General features: G+C 52.5%; 1 protein-coding gene across 4 annotated transcripts in view; it reads left to right on the forward strand.

Annotated features, from left to right (window-relative positions):
• CRACR2A (calcium release activated channel regulator 2A) overlaps window positions 1–21,800 on the forward strand; it is a 202,812-nt gene that overhangs the window by 152,695 nt on the left and 28,317 nt on the right. For all 4 annotated transcript variants that reach the window (XR_009866226.1, XM_062194772.1, XM_062194773.1 and 1 more), the window contains exons 6-10: window positions 4,034–4,124; window positions 7,567–7,662; window positions 10,401–10,588; window positions 17,868–17,939; window positions 20,109–20,154. Coding sequence is in view for 3 of the 4 variants with exons in the window: in XM_062194772.1 (XP_062050756.1) it covers window positions 4,034–4,124; window positions 7,567–7,662; window positions 10,401–10,588; window positions 17,868–17,939; window positions 20,109–20,154 (493 nt within the window). In the remaining variant the exon portion in view is untranslated. The remainder of the gene's footprint in view (window positions 1–4,033; window positions 4,125–7,566; window positions 7,663–10,400; window positions 10,589–17,867; window positions 17,940–20,108; window positions 20,155–21,800) is intronic.

Below are 21,800 nucleotides of genomic sequence, written 5' to 3' on the forward strand. Positions count from 1 at the left end.
CTTTGATTGACAAGCTTAAGAAAGGAAAATAGAAGATTGCCTTACAAATAGAAAATGCACCCTTTTCATAGATGTTATACAAAAATTGATAGGTTTTTGGCTACGGAGAAGAGGTTAACAGGTTCCAAAAAGTAGACACCTTACCAGTATATTCTCATATTGTAAAACAATAAAACTAGAAACCAATAATTTATATATTAAAAAAAACTTCAAAATAACTCTTAGGTAAATTAAACTGTAAAAACCTACAGTAGAGATTATTTAGCCTACATTCTGACTTTAAGCCAAATTTAAAATAACAAAACTTGGAAAGTCATTGCACAACTGGATGACCAATTGTGATGCATTGATATCGTGACAGAGTAGAAAGATCGACAGGCACTCACAGACAAGGACTCTACCAGATTACGTCCATAGTCTTGTGCTCTGTCCAACACCAGTGGCAGAAGTGGGGACAGAGGGAGAAATACGATTCGGCAGCACCGTATTTAAAGCAAAAACGATCCCATAGATGTAAGATTTAGAGGTTTTAGTTGACAAATGGGCTCAGCATTCATTGGCTGTGGGGTGGCTGGCAAGAGAATTTAATATGGCAGCATCTAGTACAAGTGAGACAACAGTCAGGCGGGTGCCTATGGCGCCGGTACCCTGGGTTCTAGTCCCGGTCAGGGCGCCAGATTCTGTCGCAGTTGCTCCTCTTCCAGGCCAGCTCTCTGCTGTGGCCCAGGAGTGCAGTGGAGGATGGCCCAAGTGCTTGGGCCCTACACCCACATGGGAGACCAGAAGGAAGTACCTGGCTCCTGGCTTCGGATCGGCACAGCACACTGGCTGTAGCGGCCATTTGTGGGGGGTGAACCAACAGAAGGAAGACCTTTCTTTCTGTCTCTCTCTCACTAACTCTGCCTGTCAAAAAAAAAAAAAAAAAAGGGACAACAGTTAGCTCTCCCGTCTGCTAATCAAACTCATCAGGATGTTCAAGTTAGGGCTCTGGGCTTAAGGGAGATAATTACAGCCCATTCAGAGAAGAGCAAGGGGATGGTGAAGGGACTTTAAAATCACACAAGGCTGAGTTGGAGGAAGAGGCCTGATCTAAGCCTGACGCAACGGCTTGCATTCTGGATGCTGTTCTCAAGCGTATTAAGGTCTTTTATTCATACGGAGGATAAGGTCATGGAGACACGTTCCAGGAGCTGGACTATTCCGAAAAGAGCTGCTCAGAGAGACAGCAAGTTCCTTGTCACTGAGGGTGCTCTGGCCTACTTTGGTTGCATACTTGATGCAGGGATTGCGGCAAGGAGTTTGACACTGGAGACAGAGGTTTTAGTTGGACCAGGAAGCTCTCTCACCCCTGACATTGGTCCACTGCCCTTACGTCTGGCGTCCCCACAGTACGCCCCGCCAGTTTCTAGGTTGGTACCCGAAGTTGTAAACTGAGTCGTTCATAGGGTCTCAGCCCCAACAGGCCCTAGTGAGGAGGCCATAAACCCCAATGAGGCGGTTGTCCAGGTCCACTTGAAATTAAGTGTGCAATGGTCCCAAGCAGAACATCGTAAGAGTTCAGAGAAGGGTCGGCGAGATGGCGGCGGAGGGGGGGGTAGGGAGCGGGGGTGAGGGGTGGTCCTCCCAGAGGAGCCCCCACAGGAGCCGGGCGGAGTGCCTTCTAGCATTTGTGGCGACCAGGATGCGTAGAGTAAGCGCAGGGGAACGGTCGACTCTTTCGCGGATGGCCGAGTGTGGCGCGCCCCAGCCAGCACGCTGCCCTCCTGAACGCTGATCTCGCCAGAGCGTCTGGCCCACGGCACTCTCGTGCAGCCGCATGCGCGCCCCCAGCCCGTGCCTCTAATGGGTTGGTCTGACACCGGTTTTTACTAAGCTTTGACTTCGTCATCATCTGGTCGCCTCTGAGCCTTTCCAAACTCAGCAGCTGACTCATCGCTGAAACTAAGACCCTGTCCTCGGGAGCAGTGCCCCTTGGCCTGCGCAGCCCGTGATGATAACTACAATAAGAAAGGGTACTTAGAGCCCTGTGGCTCTGAACGCTTGCAGCACTGGCTTTCTTGTGTGTCCGCCCCAGTGACGCTGGGCGGGGCGTGCAGCAGGTGCTACCCCGGGATGAGAGGAGGCCAGAGCGTTGCCCAAGGTCACACAGGCCTCCGAGGTGGCTTAGGGACGCGGCTGGTGTGAACCACACTCCAGTGCTCCCATCCCTGAGGCCGCTGTGTCCTGAACCAGGCTTGTCAGGCCTGGAGAGTCTCCCTGGATGCCAGCGTGCCCAGGTCGGAGTCCGGCTGGGCCCAGGACCACTGACGCCGACCTGGAACCCAGGGCCTCTCTCCAGTAGCCTCAGCCATTGCAGGCAAGGGCCACGAGTAGACGCCACTCAGAGCCTGTGTCAGCCTTTCCCTCCGTTTGGTTTTTAGTGGTTTGTAAAGTAAGTTAATTCCATATTAGTGGAGTGACACATGAACGGGAAAAGCATAGAATATTAATTTAATCAGACGAAGCATAGTGCACAATTGATATAATACATTGAGTGTATTACAGAATTAATGCCCTACACGGTGATTAAACATAAATGGTAAACAGCTTATATGAATGACTGTAATTAGTATTGCTTTAGGAGGACTAAATCCATTTTTAAGTTTCTCTCAGCTCATTTTATTCGTTCTCCAGTATTTATATAACTGGAACGACTGGCTAAGGTTTTCCTTGAACGCACTTGCTACCCAGCATCTGAGTTTCTTCAAAGACAGGAGGATCCAGGGACCTTGCCTCCCTAACTCAGACTGCATCTGGGGTGCCCCTACTCGGCACTGTGGCCTTTTCTCTGTACAGTCTCCCCAGGATTTTCTCTGCATCGTTATGGGTTAGCTGAGAGCACAAGTAACAGTCCCAAACGCCTGCCATTTACCAGTAAGAGATGTGGCACACTGAGCCGAAAAGATTCGCTGTGCCAGGGACGCAGAACACGTGCAGAGACGGGGCTGCTGCTCGTGGCAGTCACGTGCGATGCTCATCTCTTGCTCCTCACACCCTGGGGCCAACATCATGCAGTCTGTCGAGTTTCCAGTAAGGGGAACTCAAAGGCGAGCGCCCTGTTATGAATGACCCCGACCGCGGGGTCTCCCAGCAGCTCCTTTGTCAGAGTGAGACGGACGGGTTCTGTCGCACCGGAAGGCTGTGACAGATCAGAATGGCTGCTTGCTCTTTGCCCAATCTGTGCACGTTGGGCGGACGCTTCCCAGTGGTCAGCAGATGAGGAAGCGGCAGCAGCTGGGCTGTGGCAAAGCCTCGGACAGCAGGGAAAGTGGAGGCCCGTGTGGGCCTGGGAGTTAGGGGTTAAAACTACGGAGGGCTCAGGAACTAAACACATTCTCATCCTTTTTAAAAAAATGTGTATTTTATTTCTTTGAAAGGCCCAGTGATGGGTTGGGGGGAGACAGAAAGAAAGGCAGAGAGACAAAGAAATCTTCCATCTGCTGGTTCACTCCTTAAAGGCCACAGCAGCCAGGTCTGGGCCAGGCGGGAGCCAGGAGCCTAGAACTCCATCCAAGTCTCCCACATGGGTGGCAGAGGCCCACCCGAGCACTTGGGCCATCCTCCACTGTTTCCAAGGCACATTAGCCAGCAGCTGGATCAGAAGCAGAACAGCTGGGGCTCAAACTCAGATCTGTAGGTATGGAGATCGTGAGTCTGGGGGGACTTGGAGATGACATGAAGCAGCAGAAAAGAAGAAGAGGGGCCCAGGAGAGCTCGGCCAATGAACATAAGGACCATCTGGGAGTGATGGCCAGAAGAGGGAGCAGGAGAGGCCACAAGGGACCCACCAGCAGCCAGGGCAGGTCCTGCCTGGCCTCTGGCCTCTACAATCCCTGCAGGATCGGCTCGCCCCGAGGGCCTGATCCTGCAGCCCTAGCTGACCTGACCTCTGAGGTCATCCCTCCTCCCCCAGCTCACGAGGGGAGTGGCCGCTGTGGGGTGGGGAGTTGTAGATGCAAACCACATCAGACTCTCCCTCTTGCTCCCTGTGTAGGAAGATTGCCGCCTATGACGAAGAAATCCAGCACCTGTATGAGGAGATGGAGCAACAGATCCGGAGCGAGAAGGAGCAGTTTCTGCTGAAGGTGAGTGTTGGTTGAGATGGCGCTGACGGCGGTGCTCTCTCCCTCACTTTAAGATGGCAGTGCCCGCCCACCCCACTGCTGAGTCCCTCTTTCTCCACTTGATTCTTTTCCCCAGGCATTTGTCACCCTCATAGATGACATAAACGGTAATTATTCATTTTTCTTGATTGCTGTCTGTATCCTCCTACTAACATAATCACCACAGAAGCAGTGATCTTGATCTTTTACTTACACAAGGGACATAGCAGGTGCTCCACAAATAGTGCATCAGTGAATGAATAAGTAAGTGAGTAAATGGAAAGATGGATGGATGGAGACAAATGAGTGGGTGGGAGGACAGATGGATGGACAGATGGACGGACACATGGACCAGTGCTTGGATGGATGGATGGATGGATGGATGGATGGATGGATGGATGGATGGACACATGGACCAGGGCTTGGATAGATGGATGGATGGATGGATGGATGGATGGATGGATGGACGGATGGATGGACACATGGACCAGCGCTTGGATGGATGGATGGACACATGGACCAGTGCTTGGATGGATGGATGGATGGATGGATAGACACATGGACCAGTGCCTGGATGGATGGGTGGGTGGATGGATGGATTGATGGATGGACACATGGACCAGTGCTTGGATGGATGGATGGATGGACGGACACATGGACCAGTGCTTGGATGGATGGATGGATGGACGGACACATGGACCAGTGCCTGGATGGATGGATGGATGGATGGACAGACACATGGACCAGGGCTTGGATGGATGGATGGGTGGGTGGACAGATAGACAGATGGAAGGAGGGAGGGAGGGATTGACAGATGGAGAGATGGAGGTGTGGATGGATGGATGTGGATGGATGGGCAGATGGAAGTGCTTGCTTTATCAGCTGAAGCAGTCTGCAGATTGGGTGTGACACTGGCTGGTCTCCTGTATGGCAGACCCACCCAGCGCACCAGCCACTTTCATTCCATGCCCAGCAGTTCCTCTAAGAGGAAAATCATTAGCATCTATGTTGCCCATTCTTGCCCCTTAGACGCCTAGAAAATTTAATAGCCAAGAAAAAAACAAATTCCATCCCCTTCAGATTCTACAGGAGAAAATGTAAAACCTCATACTTCCTTTTCCTAGTCTGTCATTTTCTCAACCCCTTACCAAGATCTGTTGTTTGCCCAGGGATCTGAGGTCTGCTAAGATCCTGTCCTTTACCAAACCAAGCAGGGTCCTTTTTAATGAGCATGCTCCCTTGAAAAGAAAAAAAGAAGCTATGGGAGACTGTTCTCGGTTGTTGGATGATTGCGGGGTTCTCGGCAGAAAGCTGCCTGCCTCTCAGCCCTAAGCTGGCACTCTGGTCGCTGGAACCAAGTTTGAATTTTATGCTGCTTGGGATTATCCACATCACAGCTCCGTTTATTATCACAGATGTCATTCAAACCAAGTGGGAATCAGAATGCTTTTCAGAAAAATCCAGATACACTCCCCAACTAGAGCCTGCTGGAGCCTTGTCAGTATTTCCAGATTGACGATCCCACTGTTCTCTTTTGAGGGCTTGAGAATACTCTGGCTGGCCCCGACCTTCAGCACAGGGAAATGGGTATTCTGCAGACAGAACGCACACACGGCACATTGCCAGACGCTAAAATAGTTTCTGAGGACAGCAGCCTTCCGTACCCCTGCAATAGGAAAGCCACCCCTTACTCCCTGAGGGCATTTGGGCCCCTCTGCCCTGGCTATGATGACAGGACAAGGACTGTGCTAAACAAGGAGGCACGCTCCCAGAACCAAAAGGTGGATCAAGGCATGGGGGCAGGGGGATAGGAGTGGACAGAGGCCAGAGGAAAAATTTAAAGACAAATTAGCATCACTCAAAGGGATCCGGCCATAATACCATACACTTACATAGCCCTTTCTGCTCCTTTCTTCTCCCTTCCTGACACCAATGCCTTCAACCCTCTGTGCTTAGATTTACACTTTTTGCGTGAACATGGGAACAGTTAAGATGTCTTTGACAGTGCCATTAAACCTTGAGATACACGGGCTTTTGCTGGATGATAGAGTTAAGAACAGTGGTATTTCAGGTTATGACACCATGGAAAAGGCCCGACCCTCTGATCACGGTTTGGATCCTGGCTCTGTATTCACATGTGTGTTTGACCAGGAGAGGACTAGTTAATCACTTGCACCCTCCGGCTTCTGGGTGGCAGGCCCCTCAACACTTTGTCCCAGAAGGTGCAGTAAGATACTTGCTAGGCCCATTGCCTACCGCAGGAGGCGGACTCCCTGGGCGTTGGGAACAGGAGCTGTCTGCTCAGAGCCTGCTTCTACCATTGCAAACAGTTACAATGAGCACACTCACCTGCTCTCCCTGCAGCCCCTCTGGCCACCAGCCTGCCTGCAAATGGGCACAGGGACCAGGTAACATCTGCAGATGATGAACCAAGGAGACACACTGAGCCTTAGACACAGCTGTCCAAAGGCCTGTATCCCGCACACCAGCTGCTGCCGATTCTCATGCCAAACCTGCTAGCCAGGACTCTGCCAGTACAGTATCCCCCAGCTCCATCGTGAGTTACAGGGAGGGGAGGATGGCCTCTCTTCCTGTACCTTTTGTACCTCCATTCTGCATTCCAGTAAGTGACATGCAGCAGGTGGCATGGTTATTTTTGTTTTTATGAGCAAAGGACTGGTGGTCCAGAGAATGAAGCCAGACAGTTGGGTGAGGCAGAGACTAGAACCCAGGTCTCCTGATGCCCAGCGCAGGCCCTTCCACCTGGCTCTGTTGAGTGTCAGGCATCCTGACAGCGCATGCTCTCTCCCTTCATCCCACAGCCACGCCCCTCTGCACCTGCATCACCAGGGCCTCAGCATCTCTGGGGCGGAGGCCCAGTGCAGGGCTGGAGGGAGGGGGTGGGAGACACCAGGAGGAGCAGGGCTGGGAGAGCTCCATCACAGAGGGGACATGAAATGCTTGGACCGTCCCCAGCGAGCACTCTGTTTCCAGAGTGAGGGCAGCTTAGCGAGCCAGCGACAGTGCCCACTGTGCAGCAACATTTCTAACTTGGAAGGGGTCAAAGAGGCCACCCACCGACCTCTGCCACCCCCCAATTTATGAATGTTGAGACTGAGGCTGGAGATTCGAACTCAGCCCCTGTTGTCCCTGTGTAGTGTTCTACTACTAACTGGCGTGGGGGAGGGTGGCAGGGCACAGTCGCTGGTCATGGTCAGCTTGCTGGGAGTCTGCCCAGTGGCCCCCTGAACCCTTGCACTTGGATCCTCAGTGATGTGGCAGGCGAGTCACCGAAGCCCTGGAGCGTTGCAGGTGGGACCCCAGAGTCTGGAAGTTGGGCCGTGCTGCTGGGTAGCTCACGGGGTATCTGTAGGGCTGGTGCATGGTGTCCGAGCCCCTCCTGACCTCATTTCTGGCCTGGCAGGACACGGAGAGGTTTCAGGCCCGCAGTCAAGAGCTGGAGCAGAAGCTGTTCTGTAAGGAGCAGGAGCTGGAGCAACTCATCCAGAAACAGAAACGGGTACGTTCTGTCGGCTCCTGGGGCACCTGGCTCTTCAGCCCGCCTGTTCTCTGCCCCTTGCCCACTTTTCCTGCCGCTTAGAGACTTTTCTTCTTGATAATAGAGAAGAACCATGTAGCTACCCAAAAGATAGCATTTAAAATCATGAGTGGGGCTGGTGCTGTGGTGGGGCAGGTTAAGCTACTGCCTGCCACCCCAGCATCCCATACAAGTGTCAGTTTGAGTCCCAGCTGCTCCACTTCTGATCCAGCTCCCTGCTAATGTGCCTGGGAAAGCAGTAGAGGATGGTCCCGGTGCTTGGGCCCCTGCACCCACCCGGGAGCTCCTGGCTCCTGGCTTCAGTCTGACCTAGCCCCAGCCGTTGCAGCTCTTTTGGGAGTGAGCCAGTGGATGGAAGAAATCTCTCTCTCTGCTCCCCCCTCTATAACTTGTACTTTCAAATAAATAAATAAACCTTAAAAAAAAAAAGCCACAGGTGACCCAAGATAAACCTTCAGGTCTGAAGTGCCAGGTGCCCAGGTCTCCCCCATGAGGGATTCGCAGACGTTGTCAGAGAGTTCCAGCCAGCGGCCACAGGAGCGCCCACACAGGCCTCCATTCCTGGCATCCTCCGTAGGAAAGGAAGGGGGTGCTGAGGGATGTGGATGTTGTCTAGGCGCAGATCTCGGGGGAGAGACTGCTGCCCAGCTCCTTCCCTCCAGGCTGGCCGCGAGCACTCCAGCTGTCAGTCTGTCTCCTCCAACTGCGTCCTCTGGGTGTCCTGTGACCCTGCAGGCTGACAGACAGCAGACCCTCCTCTGTGATGGGCCTGAGCCTGCCCTCTGTAGACCAGCCGTCACTACAGTTGCAACCCCCTGGCTAATGGCCCCAGGGAGATTGATCACCTAGGCCTTGTGCTCAGGGCCTGCGTGCCAAAGTCAGGGCTCTTGGGGGAGAGAGACTAGGGTGGCCCTGGGCTCCTGTCCTGTTCTGCCTGGCCCCAGCCAGACCCACACACATTGCTTCCGTTTGAATAGAGAGGGCTATTCGGGGCCGCGTGTTAAGATACACGCTGGAGTGCTGGGGGCTCCTGTACTGCTGCTCCTCCCCAGGCGGTGGCCGCGGGCTGTGTTCCTTCTGCGGCAAGGTGAGTTCACCTCCAGGAGCTGCCTGCCGCCTCCCCACAGCTCTCTGCGCGGTTGCGCCTTGCTGCTCCTGCTCTCTCTCCTCCTTGCTGCGTGCATTAAGTTCTTACCAGCTAAGCTCTATCCCTGGAACGAGTGATTGCCACTCGATTTAATTACTGCACGCTTGCCTGATGACACGGCGGCCTCTTGAGAATGGCACAGAACTCTTCATTGTCGCTTCTGCCTCCCCCGAGTGGCCACATTCATTAGGCTAAATTTATTAGGATACATTTATTTGCCCTGGTTTGAGGCTTTCCCTGGTGGGAGAGTTGGAAGCTTGGCAAAGCCAGAAAAGCTTAGGAAAATATGGGTTTTTCACTTGCTTTAGGGACCTGGGTCTGTTTGACCTGTTGTAGTTAGTCCCTGAGAATTTCCAGGATTTCCAACTACAAAAGCGTCTCGAGATTAAAAGGACTGAGTGGGGCCTGCATTGAGGCCCCCCAGGTGAAGCCACCTACAATACTGCCTCCCGTATGAACACTGGTTCACATCCCAGCTGCTCTGCTTCCCAGCCAGCTCCTTGCCAATGTGACTGGGAAAGCATCGGAGGATGGCCCAAGTCCTTGATCCCCTGCCATGCATGTGGGAGACCCAGATGGATTGTCAGCTCCTGGCTTCAGCCCAGCCCATTCCTGGCCATTGTGTGGCCATTTAGGGGTGAACAATGGATGGAAAGTCTCTTTCTCTCTCTCCCTCCCTCCCTCCCTCCCTCTCTCTCTCTCTCTCTCTCTTCTGTGTGTGTGTGTGTGTGTGTAGTCCTCCCTCTCTGCTACTATGTCTAATAATTAAGATATTTAAGAGAAAAGAATTGGGTATATTTAGCTGAGAGAAGAAAGGAGAGCAGTTCAAAATGTTTTTTTTTTCTAATATTTGTTTATTTGAATGGGAGACGAGAAAGAGAGAGATTGATTGATTTTCTCCATCTGTTGGTTTAGTCCCCAAATAGCTAGGGCTGGCCCAGGCCAAAGCCAGGAACCTGGAGTTCCATCCAGGTCTCCCATATGGGGTGGCAGGGGCCCAGGCTCTTGGGCCATTGTCCATTGCTTTCCTAGGCCATTAGCAGGGTACTGGACCAGAAGCGGAGTAGCCGGGACTCGAACTACCATTCCAATGTGGGATAGTGGTGTTGCAGGCAGCGGCTTAGCCCACTGCCTAACAACGCCAGCCCTGGAGGGAAATTTTACAAAGAACATCACTTAGCTCTTTTCTGTCTCCCTCAAGGCCCGAGGGAAAGAACGATGGACTTGAATGACAACAAGGAGGATTTAGGTTGGATCTCAAGACCCCTCTGGCTTTGGGATGAGGGACATAGCTGGAGTGTGGAGTCTCCTTGGCTGGTGGGCTTAGGAATGGGCCAGTTCCACCTGGGCCACCCAGCAGTCCAGCGTGGAGGCAGAGGAGGGAGGAGCTGTGCTCAGAAAGCGACCAGCCTCCAGGAGCTAGTATGTGTGAAGGAAGGAGCAGACAAGGCCTGAAGACCATGGAGGGGAGTGGACCGGCCCCTGGCCCCCAAGGAGGGAAAGTGGCAAGAGATGGGGCTCTTCACGCCCCTCTGCTCCCGTTCCTTTCCAGCTAGAAGGCCAGTGTGCAGCTCTGCACAATGACAAGCACGAGACCACGGCTGAGAACACCAAGCTGAAACTCAGCAACCAGGAGCTGGCCCGGGAGCTGGAGCGGACCTCGCAGGAGTTGGCGGACGCGCAGCAGCAGCTGGAGAGCCTCCAGCGGGAGGCCTGGCAGCTCCAGCAGGAGAAGGAGATGTGAGTGTGGCCCAGGCACCTTCCTCTGCTGTCCCAGAGCTCTGCCTCCGCTCTGGGCGCCACGTCCCCGCTCCCCGAGACTGTCCCCTCCCTATGAGATGGCGGACGCGGGCCCATCACTCCGAGTCCTCTTCTGACCCCCCCTAGGATATTGACGCTATTGCGCAGAGCAGGCTCTGCCAAGCATTGCCTGGGATCGACACCCCTGCTCTCTGGAAGTTAGGCACATGATTTAAAAGACAGCGTTAGTCCATCAGGAATCCGAGGCGGTCAGTGAACCACCACGCTGACTGAGCACACATACCTCTGACGACCGTTGCAGCTTAGGGACCACACTGCAGCCGGAAGTCCCCTCAGGTCAACAGATAGTTTGACCTGTGCATTTCTGTTCAGACCGTGTGGCCCAGCGTGGCCCTGGTTGGCCAGTGAACTGCTTCTGGTGGCCCCCTGTTGGGTTAGGCCAGCACAGGCTGAGGCACACCTGTGCAAGAACCAAGCGGGGAGCGGGTCTGCACCTTGAGCTGCACGGTGAATCCCTGCAGATTCAGCCGCTTGTCTTTCGGCGGAAGTGTTAGGTTGGGAGGACAAATGCCCTCTGAGGCCCACGGCTGTTTGCTTGTTCATTTATCCATGTGTTCAATGACTTATTCATTTGACAAACATTTACTGAAAGCTGTTCCAGGCCAGGGCCTGTGTTGAGCATTCAGCGCACGTCAACTCATTGTGACCTTTAGAGCATCCTGCTGTGGCCGGTTCTATTACCAACTCTAATTAAAAGTGAGGACGCTGAGGCTCCAAGGCTCTTAAGGAACTGTTCCAAGATGCTAAGTGCTAGACACGTCTTGCTGACGCCCCCCAAGAAATAATAGGCCAGCCAGAAAACACCGGGGGCTTCCAGACGCTTGTGGAAAGTGGAATTAAAAGATCATGCAAATTTCCTGTGCATTTTAAGAAGTCCCCTCATATTTATTTATTTATTTATTTTAAAGATGTATCTATCTATTCAAAAAGCAGAGTTACAAAGAGAGAGACACACACAGAAAGAGAGAGAGATCTTCCATTGCATGGTTCACTCCCCAAATGGCCACAACAGCCAGGGCTGGGCCAGGCCAAGGCCAGGAGCCAGGTACTCCATTGGTGTCTCCCATGTGGATGGCAGAGACCCAAATACTTGGGCCGTCTTCTGCTACCTTTCCAGGCTCATTAGCAAGAAGCCGGATCTGAAGAGGAGCAGCCAGGACTCAAACCCAGGCACTTTGATATGGGATGCTGGCATTGCAAGCGGTAGCTTAACACACTGTGTCACAACGCTGTCCCACCCCTCGTATTTACACAGGAGTAGGACTGGCCATCATCCTCTCACTCTTTCATTCGTACATTCTTCATTCATCCTGCAAAAGGGAATTGTGTCTGGGCCCTAATGATGCCAGGTAGCACGAGAAGTCTGTTTCGGGGAGAAGGGCAGCGTTACTTAGCAGCACTTGGTGTTTAACGTAGGCTCATTCTACTTGCTCAGAAGCAGAAGTGCTCGCTCTGTATGGCTACTGGCAGGATTTTGGTCCATGCTAGTTGGGCTCACGAGTGGCATGGTGGGTCATTTGGTACCGATTGCCTGGCTTAGAGGGAGGAACTGTGTTTGAACTGGGAATTTCTTTTTTGTAAGATGTCTCCAGGTAATTAAAAGAGGGTTAGGGTGGGCATTGTGGTGCAGCTGTTAAGCTGCCACTTAGGACCTCCACATCCCATATCAGAGCGCCTGGGTTGGAGTCCTGCCTCTACTTCCAGTCCAGTTTCCTGCTAATGCACACCCTGGGGGCAGCTCACAATGGCTGAAGCACCTGCGTCCCTGCAGCTCACATGGGAGTCCTGGATTGAGTTCTTGCCCATGGCTTCCGCCTGGCCCAAACCCAGTTGTTGTAGGAAGTGAACCAGCAGATGGTTCTCTCTCTCTCTCTCTCTCTCTCTCTCTGTTGCTCTTTCAAATAAATAGATAAATAAATGTTTTTTAAAAAAGAAGACTTCCCAGTATCTTTTTAAAAAGAGTATATTGGGGTAGATGTGTGATGCAGAGGTTAATTTGCTGCTTGAGATACCCACATCCCACATGGGAGTGCCTGGTTCTAGTCCTAGCTTCTCCACTTCCAACCCACTTTCTCCTAGCATGCACATGGGAGACAGCAAGTCCTTGGGTCCTTGTCACCCACATGGAAGACCCAGATGGAGTTCCTGAATCTTGGCTTTGGCTTGGCCTGGCCTCAGCTATTGCTGGCACTTGGGGATTGAAACTGCAGAGGGAAGATTCATTCTCTCTCTCTCTCTCTCTCTCTCTCTCTCTCTCTTTCTCTGCCTTTCAAGTAATAGAAATAATAGTTTTAAAAAAAGACTCCCAGTAGCTGACTTAAACCCAAGCCCCGCTGTTCTCCTTCCGGGATGAGCAGGTGAGGAAGGACAATGTATTTCACTGTCAACAAGCCCTATCCTTCCTCCTCATTAAGAGCAGTCAGCCAGGCACGGGCACTTAACTCTACAAACAGAACTAAGGATCCAGGCTCTTAAAATGCAGTCAGGTTCTAAAAGCAGCAACCATCCGAACGCACAAGCATTCGGGCAGCAGAGGGCTATCAACAGCCAGTGCAGGAGCGGGAGGACGCCGAGCCTTCTCCAGGCTTGTCTTCACTACGCAAGCCAGACACACAGTCTCTGCAGGGCTAGACCTGGAGAGGAGGGGGGAGGGGAGAGAGAAATAGGACTCCAGAACCTTCGCAGTGTTTGCTGAGAAGGCTGTGCAGCTGGGAGCCATGCTGAGGCCCAGGAGAGCAGTGCCCTGAGAGCCTGAGCCCCTTCCCTGCAGAATGGGACCGCATGGAGCCTGCAGTGCCGGCATCCCATATGGGCACCGGTTCAAGTCCCGGCTGCTCCACTTCTGACCCAGCTCCCTGCTAATGCACCTAGGAAAGCAGAGGAAGATGACCCAAGTGCTTGGGCCCCTGCACCCGTGTAGGAGACCTGGAAAAAAAAAATCTGGCTCCTGGCTTCAGCCTGGCCCAGCCCTGGCTTTGTGGCCATTTGGGGAGTGAACCAGTGTACGGAAAATCTCTGTCTGTCTCCCCCTCTCTCTAAAATGCCTTTCAAATAAATAAATAAATCTAAAACAAAAACAAAAAACGAATGAGAGCACAGACTAGCACCGCCGAGGTGACCCTCAGGCTCACCTCCGTGCCCTTTGTTGTGTCATGGAGACACGGAGGCTCAGAGAGGTGTGCAGACCGGCCCTCAGCCTCACAGCTGGTTAGTGCAGCAAACAGGGCCGCTCGTTCTCTGGCTATTCCCATGCCTGCTGCCGCCCCGAGGAGCTGGGAGGGGAGTGTGGAGTTTGGAGGTAAACAGACTTAGTTGTTTATCAGCAAGAATTCTGGACAGGCAAAATTAATTTTCTTATTCTCTGAAGATAGGAAAACCAGATTTTAAAGCCAGATAAAGCCCTCAGGGCGGGCGCTGATATTCAGAGGAAGGTCAGATGAAAAGCAATACTCCTCTGTTTCTTTCTTCGCTCACTTTTGTTTTGAGTAGGTAGCTTACGGGGAGACACAGCATTCAAACAGCGCGAAAGGGGTCTGCAGCCCTGCCACGCCCTGGGGTCCCAGACACCCGGAGGGCAGCAGTCACTGCTTCCAGGGCTTCTTCCAGAGTGTGCTGTGTACACACAAGCACACGTGTACATGCACGCCACTCGGTTTTCCCTACAGAGTAGCAGCACAGCAACCACACTCTTATTTGTCTTGCGATTTCTCTTGCCAGTCTTATTTTCTCGAGTGTTCCATGCCTCATCCCTCTCCTAAAGACAGAGCCCACAGCAGTTCCTGGGTGGCTCTTGAATCATAAACCTCCCCCAGGCAACAGCTGCAAAACCAGCGGCTTCTCCGGCTCTCGGTTTCCGTCGACCGTGCACTCTTCCCAGAAGGACCTCGATGGCCACTCCGTCCGACACGCAATGTCCCGTGTCTTCAGAAAGGCCTTTGTTTGTGAGCACGAGGAAGACATATATTCTGCGCATACACGAGGGTTCTTCCAAAAGTTCATGGAAAATGGAATTATATTTTTATTTTATTTTATTTATTTGACAGGTAGAGTTATAGACAGTGAGAGAGAGAGACAGAGAGAAAGGTCTTCCTTCCGTTGGTTCACTCTCCTAATGGCCACTATGGCCGGCGCTGTGCCAATCTGAAGCCAGGAGCCAGGTGCTTCTTCCCGGTCTCCCATGCGGGTGCAGGGGCCCAAGCACTTGGGCCATCCTCCACTGCCCTCCCGGGCCACAGCAGAGAGCTAGACTGGAAGAGGAGAAACCGGGACTAGAACCGGCACCCATATGGGATGCCAGCACCGCAAGGCAGAGGATTAACCAAGTGAGGCACAACGCCAGCCCCGAAAATGGAATTAGAAAATAAGGTTTGGGGCCAGCATGCTGGCTCAGAGGGCTAAGCTGTGGCCTGTGACGCCGGCATCCCATTTGAGCACCGGTTCAAGTCCCAGCCCCTCTGCTGCCAGTCCAGCTCCCTGCTAATGTGCCTGAGGAAACAGTAGAAGATGGCCCAAGTGCCTGGACTCCTGCCTCCAAGGTGGGAGACCCAGATGGAGTTCTTGGCTCCTGGCTTCAGTCTGACCCAGCCCTGACTGTTGTAACCATTTGAGAAGTAAACTAGAGGATGGAAGATCTTTTTCCTCTATCTCTCCGTCTCTCTCTATCATTCTGCTTTTTAAATAAATCAATCTTTTTAAGATCTAAGTTTAATTTGAAATCCGTACATAGGAGGGGTTTTCAGAAAATTCATGGAAAATGTGTATATGACAAAATTAGGCATGGATTTAGTTTTTTGCACCAAAATAAACATCTCTTCATTCCATTTCCATGAACATTTTGCAGTACCCTCGTGTCCAAAAATCCAAATAGATATACATGTATTTGCACCTATGGGACACATATATGCACGTATGTGTTTGTATCTTTCTAGTAGTCAACAGGTGCTGAGTGGACAGGGCCAGAGGTGTGGAATGCCTTGCTGTGTCAGATTTGGCCACTCAGTCTAGCACTGTGAGAACCCAGACCTGGGATTGCCCGTGGAGGATTTTCCTTATCAGGGGAAAAGCTGGCTGCTTCCTGCTGCTTAGAGAAGCAGGCCCCGGGGCTGGGGCAGGAGCAGGAGATGGCCAGGAGGGGGCAGCCTTCAGCTCCCAGCACACAGCATGAGAACAGGCAGCTCTGCCCACCCCCTCCACCTCTTCAGGTCACACACACACACACACACACACACCCCGCTGCTAATCAGAACAACGTCATACATGGGGGTTGAGAACCCAGTTTGGATAATGGGAAATACATCGTTTTCACGCAAAGTTGAAATTAAATATAATTGGTAATAAAATGTCGGGAATTCGCAGCTCTGCAGGAGCTGGAGAAATTTTGTTGCTGAATTAGGAATGTCTAAGGTGAAGCTGGAATTGGATCCAGTCTGTTATTGTCGTAAAGTGACTTCATAATTATTCTATGAAGAGGCCCACAGAAGAGAAATGCAGACAGCTGTTAAGGAATCCGAGTGTTAGGAGCTCAGCGGAGGCGCCCGTGGACGTGGACACTGTGCTCAGGAGCAGCGTGGCTGGGGGTGGGCGGAGCAGGGGCTGTCCTTGTGCACCTGCGGGGCAGCCCAGACAGCACGCGGGCAGCCGTGTGTCAGCCGGGCTTTCAGATGCTCCCTACCCTGAAAGGTGTGCTGAGGTTTGGAAATGTGGAGCCATTTGTTGAAAAGATCGAAATTTCTAAACCGTGGCACCGCAAACCGAGGGAAAGACGGAGGCAGAGTCTTGGAGTGAAGCAAGTTTCCCTGTGGCTCCCAACTCTGCTTGGAGTTTTGTCGTCTTTCCCTGTCTTCCTTGCACGGTGCTGAAGAACTCCCAGACCCTCCGTCCCCCTCCCTCTCTCCCTCCTTCCTCCCCTCCCCCCTCCCCTGCCCTGACAGACTCTCTCCTTGCTTTCTTGCTGCTGCTGTCTGTGGACCAGGCCTCCACACCAGGTGCTATGCCAAGTGTACGGGGCTCAGCCCCTGCCTCCCTGTGTAGGTTACCCTCCAGTCACCCTGTGCAACAACCTCTCACCTTCTCCTCAAACTCCTGCTGTGACTGACACCTTCCACTGTGATGTAAATCACTGATTACAGTTGGCATCCTCCACCTCCCCCTCCAGCCAGAAATTAGAACTCTGGTCAAAGAAGTGACCGTCCAGCCGCGGACATGGCAGCTATCTAGGAACTGGTGGGAACCCTGGGAGTGGGTTCGTCAGATTTTGTTACTGTGACAAAATCCCTGCGACAAGCTACTTGTGAAGAAAAGGGGATCATTTAGCCCACAGCGTTGGAGGTTCGAGCCCAAGATTGGGCTGTGCCATTGGTTTGGCATCTGCTGAGGGTGGCGGATGGCAGTGGCAGAGTGGGAGTGGAGGACGAGTCACGTGGAAGGCCAGGAAGCAGAGAGAGGCTGGGCACAAACTCAGGCATTTATAACTCCCATCTCATGGGGACTGACCTTGGGGGTCACATCCGCATTGACCCCAGGGCCCCCCACTAGGCCCATCTCCTAGACACCATAATTGGGTTAAGTTGAAACATCTCCAGGAATCTGGAAGCCAAACTGTTTAAACCATGTTGGGGGCTGGGAGAATTGAGTCTTCAGAGCTCCTGAAAAACAGACCATGCCAGCGTGGACTTGGAGGGGAAACACAAACCCTCTCATTCTCGAGAAGAACGTTGACTGATCCCTGGTCACTTGGAGCCCAGGAAGGCAGTCCCCTGGTCATCCAGCAGCATTTGTGGGGTGGGGCTGGGTTGGGGAGGTAGAAGGTTTGGGGTGGGTAGAAGGTTTGGGGACAGGTTTGGGGTGGGTAGAAGGTCAAGTGAGGAACCTGGCTCCGTGTGGATGGTCTGTGTGACCCGAGCACAATTCGTGAGTATCTGACTGTCAGCCTCTGTTCAGTGGGGACAACTACACCTTCCCAGTAGGTTCCTGGGCTGACTGAGATAATTGTCTGGGTGCACCTGCACACAGCAGGTGCGCTCCAAAGAAAGCCATCTTCCTATAACCCACTCCATCCGCAGTGTAGGCCTCTCCTGCTGGTTTCCTGTGGAAGTGGTCCCAGCCACCCACTTGCAGCTCAGCACCTCGCACCCTGTGGCTCCCCTCCCCCACCACCCACAGCTGCTCACCCTCACCGTGCTGTTTGCCTCCCCCACAGGGAAGTGTACCGCGTGACCGAGAGTCTGCAGCGGGAGAAGTCCGGGCTCCTGAAGCAGCTGGATTTCCTAAGGTGCGTGACCCGGGTGTGCTCTGGGAGCACGGCCCTGAGCCTCAGGTTGGAGGGGCCAATCTGAGAGAGGGTCTTCCCTGCCTACACGCTGGGAAAGCATGGCGGCCGCGAGGGCACCCTCAGCCTCCTGGTCCCCAGCGCACGCTGTGCTGTCCGTTCACACCCACGCCCACATCCCGCTGCAGTCCATCCCTCTTCCTGGGGAGGTTCTGCACCTTCTTCTGTGGCTCCCGCAGTCCCTTGCCTGGTCCTTGGTCCAGCAGGAGTGGACCTGGCTTTCCTGAGCATCCCTTCCCTGTGAGACAGATGCTCTTTCATTCCATGGAGCTGTTAGGGATGCAGGGCAGTTGTCAGTACAGGAATGAACCAATGAGGAAGTCGGGCATGGAGGGATGAAATAGCTAATCCAGTGACGCAGCGTCCCACGAGGGAGCCAGAACCAAAATCTATGCCTTGCTGGTGGCTCTCGCTCGTCCCTGTTCCGCGCGTCTGTGGAATGAGTGAGTGAGTCACAAACCCAGTGCCAAGAGTGGAGTTTGCTCAGCCGTCCACGGCTCCTGGCAGTGAATCCAGGGCTCGTGGGTCTGGCACATGCCAGAAGAGACAAACTTGGGTGAGGAAAGGTGGAATTTTCCATTTTGCCTACAAGGGATTTTTGTTTTTAAGATTTTATTTATCTATTTGAAAGGCAGAGTTACAGAGAGAGAGAGAGAGAGAGAGAGAGAGAGAGAGATCGTCCATTGGCTGGTTCACTCCCTAAATGGCTGCAACAGCCAGGACTGGACCAGGCCAAAGCCAGAAGCCTGGAGCTCCATCCAGGTGTCCCACATGGGTGGCAGGGACCTAAGCACTCAGGCCATCACCTGCTGCCTCCGGAAGAGTGCATTAAAAGGAAGCACTCTAGGGCCGGCGCTGTGGCGTCGCAGGTAAAAGCTGCCGCCTGCAGCGCTGGCATCCCATATGGGCGCAGATTCTAGTCCTGGCTGCTCCACTTCCGATCCAGCTCTCTGCCAATGGCCAGAGAAAGCAGTGGAAGATGGCCCAAGTCCTTGAGCCCTTGCATCCACACGTGGGAGACCTGGGAGAAGCTCCTGGCTCCTGACTTCGTATCAGCACAGCTCTGGCCGTTGCAGCCATCTGGAAGGTGAACCAGTGGATAGTAGACTTCTCTCTCTGCCTCTGCCTCTCTGTAACTCTGCATTTCAGATAAAATAAATAAATATTAAAAAAAGAAGAAGAAGAAAGCACTCCGATCCAAGCAGCATCTTTACTGCTGCACCCAACACCTACCCCAAGTTCTGATTTTGAAGGTGCAAGTGGTTTTGAATCATCCAGTTACCTTATGAGATTTTTGTTCCTGTCTTTGCAAAAGCGAGGCCGGTGTGCGTCTGTGGTGCTACCAAATTGAAAAGAGCTTCACCTGAATGGCTGCAGGTCTGCCCCACCCCATATGGGGACAATCCGGGAAACAGAGGAGGGTTCTCACAGTCTCTGTCCCCATTCCCTTTCTTGGCTTTGAACCCTCCAGTTGGGCTTCTCCTACCACTGAAACAGTTCTGGTCCAGGTCCCCAGTGACCTTCACCTCCCTGAAAATAGTGATGCATTCTCAGGGCTCCACAATCTATGCTTAGCACAGCTTCAAGAGGGATCCTTGAAAGCTGGAGTCAGAACCTGACCTCCCCCCACCCACTGCCATCTACCCCAGCCCCAACCCCATGGCTTCTTATCTCATTTGGAGCAGCCCGCTCTCAATTTTCTCAATAGCATCCACCCAACACACAATGTACATTCACTGAGGCAGACCCTTTTTGTGGCCTTGATAGAATAGTGCCTGGCATGTAGCAGGTGCTCCGGAGACATTTGAGTGAATACATGCATTGTGTGAATGAATGAATGGTTCAGAGGGAGAGAGTTTAATGGCACATTCACAGAGGGAGAGATCGTGAGTGATCCTGAAGAGCTATGGATCACAAGGCCATTTTGTCTATCCCCCTGCCGCTGACTGGCACACAAACTATCATCCAGGTAAGCCACACCCGTAGGATGGAGATTCCACACACCTGCTAGCCTTCCACACTCTACCTTCCCTTGCACCCGCCTGACTGGCAGGTTGGCTGCTCTTGGATCTGTCCACCGTGTCTGAATAGATTCCCCTTTACTGTCCACAGGGAAAGAAATAAGCACCTGCGAGATGAACGGGACATACGTTTCCAGGTAATCGGCTGGTATTTGCTAGGGGGCAGAAGCACTGGGAGACAAGGACTGGGGTCCAGGGGCAGCCAGGTCTGTGCTGGGACTGGCCCAAGAATGCCCTGACACTCGGGATACGTTTGATACTTTCTGTGTGGGCAGGACAGTAGCCCGAGATGATCAAGATGCAGAATAGCCTACTGGGACAGTTACTTTTCCAGGAAGTAGTGCACGTTTCTCTGCCCCACAGGACTGACGTGTTTCTTGGATGCATAAATGATAGTTCTACCCATGAGACGGCACAGTTGGAATGTCCTTATCACTTTTACATCAGCATATTCAGGTTTCTCCCCTTCATTACATTTTTTCTATCAATGGAAATTCTGCATTTCTACATTCTCATGGAATAAATTAAAGATGTGAATCTCCCACTACTTACATAGCTGATTTTATCATCTATACATAAGTACCATGACCATATACTTGTCCCAAATAACACAGAATCTCATGTTGAAGTGGAGGTCTTCACTGTGGGCCACACTTAACAAAACCTAGAATCCTGCACTCCCCCAGTTATCTTCCCCTTCAGACAAGAGCTGTTGGCTGCCCTGCAGGGAAGGAAAATGGGTCCAACTTCCTAATCATAGGATTATCAGGCCACAGGCCCCCTGTGTGTCCTGGGACAAAGTCCCCAGCTGTCACATGAGGAAAAGGAACCCTGTCATTTCCCGCATATTATAAGGATTTTTGACGAAGATTTTTAGAAAGAGGACGCTATGCACCAGACCCTTAGCTGAGCAGCCACATAAATATGATCACATAAGGCATCTGGTTTGTCCTAAATTAGGCCCAACTTGGTTTTTAACTGAACTCCCTGTTGGATCTTGTTCTGCCATTGTTTCTTTGATGCCGCTGACCGGCAGCAAACATTGCTGCCGCCTACCCGTGTGTGCTGTGAGAGTGAGACTTCAGCCTACACATGTTTGCTTGATGATGACAATGGTCGTAATTGTCTTAGAAACAACACCAACTTCATTTTAGAACTTCCAACCCAATGTCACCCTAATCACTTCACCGCGCTCCCCCTCAGCTGCCAAACTCTGTCTGCTTCGGAAGGGGGTGGAATTAAGAACGCCACTGGGGAAATCAAAGAAAAGGGATCAGATCACCTCGACGCTGGGTAATAATTAATGATTCATGTGGCAACCTCACAGCCACAGCTGCAGGGGCCCTGGGAGCATGGCCTCGCCTCCTCCCCTCATCCTATCCACGAGAGATTCTTCTTGTGATCCACTCCCCCACCCCGCCATCTCCTGGAAGACATCTGTTAGGGAGCATTGCAAGGGGACTGCGAGGGCCTGCTCCACCCACTTCTCTGCTACCAATGTTGGAGCAGTATTTCTGCACTCAGCCTGATACACCTTACACAAGCCTGGAAGCTATGGACAGGGCACTGGGTTAATTGATCCTCTGGGCTGGTCTTCTTTCCCTTATATCTGGGGCTTTGAAGATAAGTGATTAGAGACACACAGAAGAGTCTGAGTTTAAGATGCACAAAAGCTTTTATGCTTATAAATATTTCTCCTAGGCATTAAGCCTTGATCTCTTCTTCTCTGCCCTCCAGCAAATTCCCAGTGCCCCTGCGTAGCATCCCGTGGTGGCATGCAGGC

Source organism: Lepus europaeus, chromosome 6 (assembly GCF_033115175.1).
Source record: "Lepus europaeus isolate LE1 chromosome 6, mLepTim1.pri, whole genome shotgun sequence".
Taxonomy (NCBI): domain Eukaryota; kingdom Metazoa; phylum Chordata; class Mammalia; order Lagomorpha; family Leporidae; genus Lepus; species Lepus europaeus.